Source organism: Phacochoerus africanus, chromosome 6 (genome assembly GCF_016906955.1).
Source record: "Phacochoerus africanus isolate WHEZ1 chromosome 6, ROS_Pafr_v1, whole genome shotgun sequence".
Taxonomy (NCBI): Eukaryota; Metazoa; Chordata; class Mammalia; order Artiodactyla; family Suidae; genus Phacochoerus; species Phacochoerus africanus.
Genome location: NC_062549.1, coordinates 78,922,172 through 78,934,298, shown reverse-complemented (window position 1 = coordinate 78,934,298; position 12,127 = coordinate 78,922,172). Strand labels below are relative to the sequence as shown.

Below are 12,127 nucleotides of genomic sequence, written 5' to 3'. Positions count from 1 at the left end.
ATCAGCAACCTGGATCCACAGAGCTGTAAAGACTCAGGGCTGTTGCCAGCTGTGTTGCTCCAGGACTGCTCTCAGCATCCTGCCCCATTCATACCTGGAGCCATCCCTGGGGGTGAGGGCGTGGGATCAACCTTCTTCCAAGAATCTCTGCATGAGGGAAACCAGGGCCAGCGGCTAAGAGCATAGACCCCAGAGCTGGCAGCCCTGGTTCAGATCCCAGCTCCCACTCACCTCTGAGCCTCTGCTTCCATCCCACCCCTGGAACAGCCATGCTGGGTTGTCAGGTAGTGCAGTGAATTAATACTTGTGGGTGCATGGCAAGCTCTATGCAGTAAATGGACTGCATGACGGCATTTCACAGTGATGATACGATGGTGCCAGCCCGGCAGCACTGCTCTGATTCAGCAGGGGCTTGAAGTGGATTTTTCCACCCAGTGTAGCAGCTCTGGGTCTAAAGCAGTTTTTCCAGCCCCCAGCTTCCCTGCTCAAGGTTTACATTTCTGTCAACCACACCTGTGTTCTCGCTTTCCCAATCCCAGTCCATCTTCTCTGCTGCGGGAAATATGTGAATAAAACCCAGCTCTGAATATACTGTTTCACAGCTCAATCCCTCTACGTTCACACAGCAGGCACATCACACGGGGCCTCTCCTGTCATTTCCGCCCTGACCTCTGCCCAGGCACAGGCTCAGCCCCGCTGCGTTCTCTGTCCTGTCTCTGGCATCACGGGACCAAGCATCCTCATGCCTCCAAAACCTTACTCACATTTATTCCCTTTTGGATAAAATAACTTGCCTTCTTTAATTATTCTTTCCTTCTTTTTTTCAAGACAAGACACCCATTTCTCTGTTAACACCCCTTCCTTCATGAATATTCAGTCCCTTTCTCCATGTTGCTCTGTCTCAAGCAATCAAATATCATATTGCACTTTATTTAAACGTGTGTAGTTTTGGAGTTCCCGTTGTGGCGCAGCGGAAACGAATCCAACTAGGAACCATGAGGTTGCAAGTTCAATCCCTGGCCTCATTCAGTAGGTTAAGGATCAGGCATTGCCGTGAGCTGTGGTGTAGGTCGCAGATGCGGCTCGGATCTGGTGTTGCTGTGGCTATGGCATAGCCTGGCAGCTATAGCTCTGATTAGATCCCTAGCCTGGGAACCTCCATATGCCACGAGTTTGGCCCTAAAAAGCCAAAAAAAAAAAAAGTATATTTATAAGTGGGAATACTCTGAGGCCAGAGAGTATGGTCAAATTCATGTCTAACTCTATTAATATTACACAACAATATTTCCAAAATTGATCCAAAATTTGTGATGTATTTTTATGTTCACAAGCTTAATTTTCGTAACAGAATAAATGTCACATCTGCAACCCCTGGGAAACGTATTTTAAAGTCAATTTTTTCTTAATTGTATTATCTGTTTGCAGTTTTCTCCACACAGCTATTGACTGGTGTCCATTTCATTCTAACAGAAAGTGGCCTCATTCTTTATTTTCCTCCACTCATGTCCTCTCAGGACCCAAGCACAGCCTCCAAGCCTGTGCTCTGCTTCCAAACAACCATCTAATAATTAGGGGACATTTCACATATTACTCAAGTGAGTGGAGCTGTGACCACCACAGCAGGGATGTAATGAGAAAAGCCTCGTAGCTGTGTTCTAGCTCCTCAGACTTTCCCTGGACCATCCTTTGTTTCTTTGATGTGTTCTAATAACGTATTTATGGGCTCTCAGGGAAGAGCCCCTCTCTCATCCTCAAGTTGAGATGGAGCATTATTTGCGATTGCCAGCTATTCCCTCACACTTCTGGGGGGATGCCTCAGAACGTTCCGTACATCGAAAGATCAGAAAGCGTGTGCACTTATGTTGACTTGGCATGGGTGTCATTTCCTGCCCTCTTCCCAGCGCATCTCAGAAAGTCTGGGGGTGGCCGCTGAGCATGAGAGACTTTTCCACGTAAAAACGTGTCCTGTATTATGGAAAATATAATTTGCTTTTGCTGAAATACTTGTGTGTTCTAGAGTATGCCTTTCAGTCTTATTCGAGGAGAGATTAATGGGCAGAATTTAGGGGGCGCCTGCCATATGTGCGGCCTCACTGAGAAGGAAGAAACACCATCAGGCTCCTTGATTCTCCTTAAAAGATATTCTAACACTGACAAAGTAATTAGAGACTAATTTAGCAGCAGATGCAATAGAGGGTGTAATGGTACATGTTCCCACGTGGGATAAAGCAGTTTACAGAGTACATCTCTGGATACTGCAGCATCTAAGTATGTTCTCATCAACCTGATGGAACGTTCTTTTAAGGGAACAACCCCCTAGCAATCCACATGTAATTTATATTGCAAGAGAAAGTCTCCTATAATTCGCCTGGGATTTTGTGCCCATTAAATAGTGAGGATAAAATGTATTTCTATATACTTCTCCCTTTATCCAAATTTAGATGGCTCAGTAATTATTAAGTGAAAATGTAATTTCCAAGGTAGTCATTGTTTTTGTTGACTTTTCGGTGCAGGGTTACAGCCAGAGATTACATCCTGTTCAAAAGAACTTCTCTTTGCCTTCTGGTCCATGGGCCCATATAGTGCCCTTGCCAGGGAGACTCTGTCGGTGTATCTGGTGAATGTCACAACACTGATGAGCTTCGGGGGCAAGACGGGTGGCAGGGGGCTTCCTCTGTGATCACGAAGGCGCTGGTTGAAAGCCACACAGGACAAGCTTGGAGATATTCACAGGCTGTTTTCACAATTCCCAAAATGTGTGGAGCCAAAACAGTGGAATGGGAATCCAGAATCTTGGGTCTTAAGTCAGGCTCTGCCTTTGATTGTGTGAATTCAGGCAGTTTGTGCCAGCTCTTGCTCCCCGTCTCCTCGTCTGCACTAGGGCATGTGTGCTGGGGACCCAGGCGACCGAACAGTGAGGGTGGGGAAGGAAAGCGAGGATGTTCATAGGCTTAAAACTCTAGGAGAACCCCAGAAAGGAGACATGTGGTCCCCGAGACCGGGGAGGAGAGGGGGTATTAGGTTTCTTTTGGGGGAATCCAACCGTCAGTGGTGGCTATAGCAATGGTCGTGTGCCACTGCTGCGCTAAAACACACTGAGCTGAATACCTTAAGGGGTTGAATTGTGTACAATACAAATTGTATCTCAATAAAACCTTACAAAACTTTTCTTTAGATTGTAAGTATAAAACAAAAAATTTATTTTTTTTTCAAATAGAGTATATAAGGTATAAGCCTTCCTTTCCAAATCCTCGTGGGGATTTGCTGACATGATCTCCACTGTCTACTTGATGTGACATGGTTATACTTCCTCTGCACCTGTATTGTTTCAGACCCACGAGAGCGCATGTCCCCAGCTTTCAGATGTTATTCATCATGTTCTGCTATAAATAGGCCACAAGATTATAATCCGTAAACCAAGTGCAGGTCTTTTCTCTGCCCCTTTGTCTGCAGACGAAGACGGGGATTTGCTTGCTGCAGGATGGCGCCCAGGAGCCCTTCAAAGTGCGGCTGCACCTGGCCAAGGACCTCCTGATGATCCAGGAACAGGATGTGATTTGCGTGTCTGGTGAGCCTTTCTATTCTGGTGTAAGTAGCTTTTCCTTCCCTTGAAGTTTCTGGTTTTGTTTTTTGTTGGTAACAGTATTCCTTCACCGAAAATTCTTAGTATTTTTCGCTTACTTTCAGAACCAGTGGTTTTTGTTTACGGCATTAGCAAGCAGCGTTCTTGTCCAAGGGCTTGGACTTGGGTCCAGAGCTGGCCATGCGGGCCCAGCTCCAGCTCTTGAGTCTCAGCTCTGAGTTGTCATATACAATGGGAGTGGTACTTGTATTTTTGATCAGGAGAGAGTGGGCTCTACCCTCCCACACTGAGGACTAAGTGAGAGCAGTTTGCCTGCCCTGCTCTCATCTCGAGTCACCCTGAGCCTTCAGCCGTGGTGCCCAGGTGGAGCTCAGGGGAGCAGGAGGCTTCAGGTCATGGTCCCTGAAGTCAGCGTCAAGCCTTCTCCTGGGGACTGGGCGTGACTAATTCCATGCCTCCCCACACAGTCATGCCAGGTGTGGGACAAGCTGTCCCGGGCTCTAGGTGGCTGACATAGGACCTGCTGCTCATCAGTCTCTGAAGGAGCCATAAGTGCTCCCCAGGCCCGAGGTCCTCTGGCCAGTGCTGCGTGCAGCTGCACCAGGCGCTCCTAGGTGTGTTAAACACCAGCCCTTTCAGCGGCGCCCCCATGAGCATCTAATTAGCGCTCGGCGGTGATTCAGGAACTGGGCAGCATCCCGACTGGCACAAAGAAAAGAGCTCCATCCACTGTGGCAAGGGAAGGTTTAAGGGGGAAGAGGAAATATTAGCAAACAGTGACTTGTTTCAGGAAGGTCACTCTGTGGGGGGCGGGGAGGGGGTGGCAGAGCTGAGCCAAGAATCCTAGGTCGCAGTCCCGGAAGAGGTTGCAACTGCAGCGAGCTTAGTAAGTTTAGCTCTAGGGACCTGGGCTCAGTGCAGAGGATCCCATGTGGGGCCTGTTGTCTCTTTTTCAATAGATGAAATTAAATTGTCTCTGACAAAACAGTTGCATCATAGAACAGGACCAGTTTGACAGTTTTCCATTCGTTGTGTAATAACATTAAAGTCGTCATCTTAACAGTGCTGTCACGTGTGATGCCGGAAGAAAATTGCAGCACCTGCCAGGCAGCCCGCGCCCCAGAGTTTGCTAGCGACTAAGCAGGAAGATTTAATTTGTAGCTTGTTAACTGACTTATTTGGGAGCATTTTGTGGGGGCGAATAATGCTGAACTTGAGTTTCCACCTCACTTCTCACTCACGTCCTGTGGGAGTCACACCAGGCCCCAAATCGATAGGCCCCTGCTAAGTAAAGATAATGGACATTTTGCAGACTGTTCACTATTCTTTTGTCACAGACCATTTAAATCATCCTGAATCATGGGTCTGGCTGTCAAGACTGATTAAATTGTTCCCCTGGGCTTTGCCCTTTCTTTCGTTAAGGTAATAAAAGAATAGTGGTCCATTTCTCTCTTTCTTTCGCTCTCTTTTTCGTGAAGAGAAGCAATTCATGTAACTCTCTGGGATGAATACATCACACGAGTCTTAGATCAGTAGTAAAAGATCATAATTTGTAAAATCCAGTATTTCAACACTGAAATAATGTTACTTGTTTTAAATTCTGTAGTCAAAGTAGCTAATACACATAGAAGCTAATTTCTCTTTTGAAAAGAACGCTGGGATGAGATCTTCTGTTTTAACGTGAACTTTTACGGCTAGAGCTGCCCCCTTAGCCCTGCTTCCCCGGACGGACGGCGTGGGTTTGAGCATGTAGCACTTTCCTTTTCGTGCATCTTTATTTTCTACTTTCTCATGTGATTTCTTCTCTGACCCACTGATCCCTTTAAAATGTTAATTTTCACAACTTTGCAAATTTTCACTTTTCCTTATGTTAGTGATTTCTAACTTTATCCCGTTGTGGTCAGAGAAGATGCTTTGCATGATATCTTTTAAAATCTACTGAGATCTGTGTGGCCTCGAATGATCTAACCTGGAAAATGTCCCATGTGCTCTTGAGGACTGCTGGCCTTAAATGGATGTCCTTTCCTGCTTGTATATGTGCCTCATGGCAGCTAGACATCTGACCTTTCTTGCTCCTATGTGCCTCGAGATAGCTGGACATCTGACTCGAGTGATGTAGGAACTCAGGGGTTAAATGACATCCCTTTTGCTGGGTTTGCTGCCTCCTTGTCTTTACTCCTTAGGCTGTGTCTGTGCAGGGGTCAGCTTGCGGGGTCCGCCTGAGTCTTCTTGGGTCCTTCCATCTGGCCATGCACTGTGACTTCCTAAATTTCCCCATATATACAGGGTTTTGTTTTTGTTTTTAGAAAAAAAACCAAAAAATATCTTAGTGCTCAAATGTCTGGCTCAAAAAGAGGGACAGGAGAGGGAAAATGAAGGCGATGGAAGCTCTGGCTCTCTAACCAGGGTCTCCTCAGCCGGGGGTGGGGGTTGCAGTGATGGCACAACCCCCCACCCTGCATCTCTGCTGGCTTGAGCAGAATCAGAGACCAGAGCTCAGATCCCTGATATTTGGAGTAGAGGGTCTCCCCTAAGTCACATGAAGCTTTTCCAGGAACAGGAACACGGCCGCTGGTCCCTTGCTGGTGGTGCTTCCATTCTAAGAACAGAAGTGGACCTACATTAACTGGGATTTACCAGCCACGCCTTCTCCTGACTGTTGCCATCCTCATAGGAGATTCGTCACTTCTCCGTCCCTGTGCAGCCGTTCTGAGGTGGGAAGGCGGGTTTCTGATACTTCCTCCCCAACACCCACCTGCCTGATGTCTCCGGTCACTGTTCTTTGAAATGCTGTCAGATCGGTTCAAAGAAGAATAAACATCTTCTCAATAAATAGAACAACTAAATACATGTATGGAATAGAAAAATTACTCCTGACCCCTATGTCTTACTAATTGCAGATATTTTGGGACTGATCCGGCACTAAAGTTTAAAACTGAAGCAAGTAAGCGAAAAACAGTTTTGTATTCAGGGATAGAAAAAGATTTCTTAGAACAAGACAATACTAAAAAAACTGAAAAGACTATAAGAATGCGAACTTCATTAAATTAAAAATTGGGGTCTCTAAAAAAATCCCTTTTAAGAAAACCAAAAGGTGGCCTCTTGCTTTCTGAGATGGTCTGCACTCTGTCTATGGAGTGTGTGTCTCTCTCAATAAATTAACTTTTCATCAATAAAAAAAGGAAAGAAAGAAAAGAAAAAGGCAAACCGCAGAGTAAGAGGAAATACTCTCTAAGCAGACACAGGACCTATTTCCAGAATGTATAAGGACCTTTCACGGGTCAAAAAAAGGTACAAGCAACTCAGTTAAAAATCAAGTAGGCGAAAGACTTAGACTTCATAAGGTGAAATATGCAAATGGCTGAGAAAAGCATGGAAAGTGTTCTAATCATCAGTCGTAAAGGAATTGCAGAAAAGATTAAAATCACATATACAATTTTACACTTTTTACAACAGCTTACAAAAGACTCTCGGCAAAGATGGTTCACTTAGAAATCTCAGGCATTGGATTATCCGCAAAGTACCGCCTTTAGAAACTATTAGGCAAAGTTTCCTGTCAAGGTATAAAACTGAGTCCATTCTAAACCCAAAGATCCTTGGATTTACCCAAGAGAAGTGGAAATAAATGTTCACAAAAAGACTTGCAGGTATATGCATCGCCATGACCAAGCTGTGAACTGATAAATGAATTTTGGCATATTCACAAAATGGATTTCTACTCATTTATTCTTTTCAATAAAAACGAATTAGGGACATTGTATTTATGGTGCTTTTAGAAGTCACCAGCCCTTCCTCATGACAAGTAAAAGGCTGAGCAGCTGGAAAATCCTCCACTCTTCCTGTGCCCCTGAGACCTGGGAGGATGTAGGGCAAACCAGAGGCTCCAGAACGATGAGTAGGAACCCCGGGGATCTGGTCATGGGAGCCTCAAAACTGTGGCATATACTCCAGGACCCGGCGGCTTCCCACAGTGAAAAGGGGAGCAAAATCCCACTGCGCTTCCAGCAGGTGGAGGGGAGAAGGAATGGGTCTTATTAACAAGGCGGAGACTAGTGAACCCGAGCTCAGCCTGGCGTGCAATGACCAGGCTCTCCCTGACCTCTGGGCACTTCCCAGGTGCGGCGTCCTGTCTCTACTGAGAAGCACCTGTGCCGTCCAAAGTCCAGAGACTCAGGCTCAGCAGGGCCAAGGCCTCACCCCAGGGCACAGAACGCTCTGCCCCCATCACCTCGGCACCAGGTTCCTAACTGCCCAGGTGCCGCGGTTCCCTACCCCAGTACCAGGAGCCTGGCTTGTATCAAGGCGTAAATTACAGGGAGATCCAGGATGGCAAAAAACACAAGCTGAAGAGACAAAACCAGCATTGGAAACAGACGTGTCAGGGAGACCTGGTTGTCAGAGCAGTAATTTAAAATAACTATGATGCAGACACTAAGGCCTTGATGGGTAAAGCAGGCAGCGGGCAGGAACAGATGGTCAGGTTGAGCAGAGAGATTGAAATGCTGAGAACAAGCTGGAAAGCAGTGCTGGAGATAAGACTGTGTGACAGAAGAGAAGCCCCTTTGAGCGGCTCATAGAGACTGGGCACGACCGAGGAGGGTCTCAGTAGAAACGTCGAAACCTCCGACCAGAAAGACCAAAGACCGAACAAAGCAGAACAGAATATCCCAGGCTGTGGGACAAGGACAAGGAGCATCAGATACATGCAAGGGGACAGCAGAGGAGAAGAAAGATGAAGACAGTCATGGTTGAGGACACACCACAGCCCCGTGAGCTGTAGGAGCCAGCAGAGGTGGCGCTGAGCTCCTGGGACACCAGCAGGAAGGGCTCAGTAATGAAAGTGGCTCCAGTCACCCCCCCTCACATGGCTCAGGCCAAAGCCACCACTTCCTGCTGAGGGAACCTTGGGTTGACGGGAGGACTGAGGCCCAGTGTGAGCGGGAAAGACACTTTGTCATATTTTGCACATCCAGCACTTATTCTCAACATATGTCATCTGGAAAAGTTTGGAAACATTGTCAAGTATTAGTGACAGCAAGAAAGGTAAAACCCAGACTCCAGAGCACTTGCTGTGAGCCCTGCCACCACAGGCTGGATTTTTTGTTCCAGTGCTTTGTATTGGCTGCTTTTTAGGAACATTCCATGATTTCTTCAGAGATTACACAGCGAAGTTTTAGCATTGAGTTCATATCAGAGTAGCCCCGCTGTCTGTGATAATTTGCAAACAGCAACAACATGGAAACAGCGATGACCACAGGCTTTGGGTGCAGGTCGTACAGTGTCTGCTGATCAGGATGATACGTGGCCCGAGTCGGGTGGATAAGTGGAGGCTTCAGGTAACATGAAAGGCAGCAGTCATCCTCCCTGTAAAGACATCAAACACCCAGTCCCTGTCCTTCTCCTGGGCGACCCACCCCTGCGTCGGGGGAGCTGTGACTGTTCCAGTGACACCACCTCCTGCAACGTTACACCGAAGGAAAGTCGAATTTACCCGAGGCTGATGTTAAATGGTGGCAAAATATTGTCAGAAGGCCAGTGAGACTAAAATCAGTAAGAGAGGATGACATATTTCATCACGGAGGCACCGTTCCAAAGGCGTTACCAGTAAAAGACGAGAAAATGTCGGCAATTCAGTTCCAGTGCAGCAGAACTACCAGATATCCGTGTCAGTGTAATTGGTTCCCCAGCAGATTGCTAGTGGATGTAGTTAGAAGTTAGAATCAACAAAACGAAGCAACTTCCTTGAGTTTTCCTGGCAGGAGAATATACGCAATTGGTCATCCCACTGGTGAAACCAGAGCTTCCTGGAGGCGGCCTCAGGAGAAGCTAGCATCTGCCCCTCCTTCACCCGTCCTTTGGTCCTTTGTTCCCCCCTTGTTTTGTGCTCCAGACTCACTCACTGTGCTGTTTCCTCCTGTGACTTTTCACCCCGAGCTCGTGTTTTTGTGGGAATTCGCTCTCTAATTCGTTACAAAGACAGAATTTTCATCTGAATTTGCTTTTCCAGGTGCTGAGGATACTAGCAACCCCAATGTTCTTTAAACCAAATTCTCTGCTGGGACTTGAGATCCCACAGGTAGAAGGGATCTCATTTCAAACCCTCCTGAGCACCAATTCATGGTTGCAAAGTCTCAAGAGGATTAGCTGTGATATGCTCCATCCAGAGTCAACTTCACAATGGCCACATTTTCCATGATAGCCCTTTGGGTGGTAGAAACGTTCATAGGTACACATACCACAATGCCACTTGTCACCCTGTCCCGTCCTTCTCATCCTGGCCCAGGGTGGGTGTGATTTGGGCCACTGATCAGGTAGAACCTTCTTACCTATCAGCTGACACTTTGTCTTCATTTCTGACCATTGTGAAGATTTTCCTTCTTATTTCCTTGGCTACATTTTGAATTATTTTTTGTTTGCTTTGCTTTATCTTATGCATTGTTTTATTGTGCATTGTCTTGGAGAAAGAATTCAATATATCTGAGTGAAAAGAGCATCAGAAGCAAGATCAGTCGTGTGTGAGTGTGTGTGTGTATGTGTGTGTATGTGTGTGTGTTTTATGGTAGAAAATCTATTGCCACTAAACTCAGGCAGCCCTGGCTTGTAGTCTCGGCCTTGCCATTTGTTAGCTTTGTGACCCCATGTGAGTGAAGTTACTTCTCTGAATCTTGGTTCCCATGAGCAAGAAAGAGAGAACTCCTAATTTGCAGACTTCACTGTGACAGCCCTGAGTGTGACTGCACTGTTGTGAGAACTCAAGTGGAGGTGACGGATAAAGGCTGGGTCCCTTCTTCCCACCTCTGCCATCTAACTATCTACTCATGTTTGTCTCAGACCTAAAACCTCATGTGAGGTCATAATTGTTTCCTAAAATAGCTAATGGACTATTGATCTGGATATTATTTCTGTCTCGGCTTCATTTTGCTTGAAATTTTGAGTGATTATCCTGGATGAGCAGTTTAAACTGGATAAATCATCTTTCCCTGTAAAGTTAGAAAACAGAACTTCTCACCTCAAAAGAATTGTTCTGTGAGTGAGACAATGCTTTTTAGATGCAAAGGGGTTTCATTATTATTGCTTCAAACCAAAGTATTCCTAATATGGTATCAGTGAAAAGGAGCCTAGGGGTATTCTAAAGATTGTAGATTTATGAAGGTTATATTGCTTCTGTAGAAATTATTTTAATTAAATATGTAATACTTCCATGAAATTAAATATAGATTGATAGACTAAGATTGGCATTATTCTGGAAATGAAGAATCATTATTCTGGAAATGAGGTGAAATGAAATAAATAATGATGTGAAAATAAAGTCTATATTATTTGTGTAAATACTATCCCATATGTTTAGCATAATAGATCAAATAGTAAAACCTTTGGCCAAAATCACCATTTCTGTTGGTACATATGTGATTCTCCACTGGAGCTGACTTTTCAAGTTTTTGTACCATAGGTAGAGGAATTTGATGTTTTAAATATGTTTTTCTGCTTCCATCCCCTAGAGAAACACAGGGGAGGGAAAGTCAGCACATGGGAGTGAGACCACAATGGAGCCCTCTTAGGGAGCATGAACAAGGCAGTTCTATGCCTCACAGCCTGGCTCTGGGCAGGGTGCGCCCGGAGCAGCTGGAGCTGCCACCTGCAATGAGACCAGCAGCAACAAGGAAATTCTCGCCTGGAATAAGAAAAGATAATCAAGAGATGCCAACCTTGAAATGTCACAGATGTTACAATTATCTAACAAGAATCAGAAGGTAGCTGCCATGAAATGGTTTCATGTTTGTTACAAACAGAATTGAAACAAATGAGAAAAATGAAAGTCTCAGCAAAAAAGCAAATGGAAGTTGTAGAACTGAAAATTAGACTGAAATAAAAACTCGGTGGATGGGCTTACCCACAGAATGGAGAGAACAGAGGAAAGAACCAATTAACTTGAAGACAAAACAATAAAAATTCCACTTTCTGAACGAAAGAGAGAGACTGGCCTGAAAAAAATAAGGGACCCATGAGACATGTATAATAAAAGATCCAACATTTATTTCAACAGAGTCCCAAGAAAAGAGAAAGAGGCCAGAACAGAAACAGTGCTTGAAGAAATAACGACTGAAAACTCCCAAAATGTTGCAAAAGACATAAACCTACACATTAAAGAAGTGGGACAGATCTCAAAAGGCTAAACCCAAGAAACCCATGTCAAGATACATCACAGTCAAATCCTGAAAACTGAAGACAAAGCAACAAGAAAAAAAATAAGGCTTTAGCAATGGGGAAAAACAATTCAAATGATATTTTTCCCCAGAAACAATGGAAACCAGAAGGAAGCAGCACAGTTAGTTGTGTTCAGCTGCTCAAGAGAAAGGGCTATGTACCTAGACTTCCCTAAGACACAAATAGCTTTGAAGAGTCACGTGGAAATGAAGACATTATCAGAACAAAGGAAATTAAGAAAATTTGTTGCCAACATATATAGTCTAAAAAATGACTAATAGGAACTTTATAGGCAGAAACTTACAACTCATTACTAAAATCAGCAATAAAAAATGAACA

The 12,127-nt window shown here is 45.1% G+C and overlaps 1 protein-coding gene across 6 annotated transcripts in view; it reads left to right on the top strand.

Annotated features, from left to right (window-relative positions):
• Positions 1-12,127, top strand: part of SNTG1 (syntrophin gamma 1) — a 452,524-nt gene that overhangs the window by 303,917 nt on the left and 136,480 nt on the right. For all 6 annotated transcript variants that reach the window (XM_047783939.1, XM_047783941.1, XM_047783938.1 and 3 more), the window contains one exon: positions 3,454-3,588. In XM_047783939.1, the coding sequence (XP_047639895.1) occupies positions 3,454-3,588 (135 nt within the window). The remainder of the gene's footprint in view (positions 1-3,453; positions 3,589-12,127) is intronic.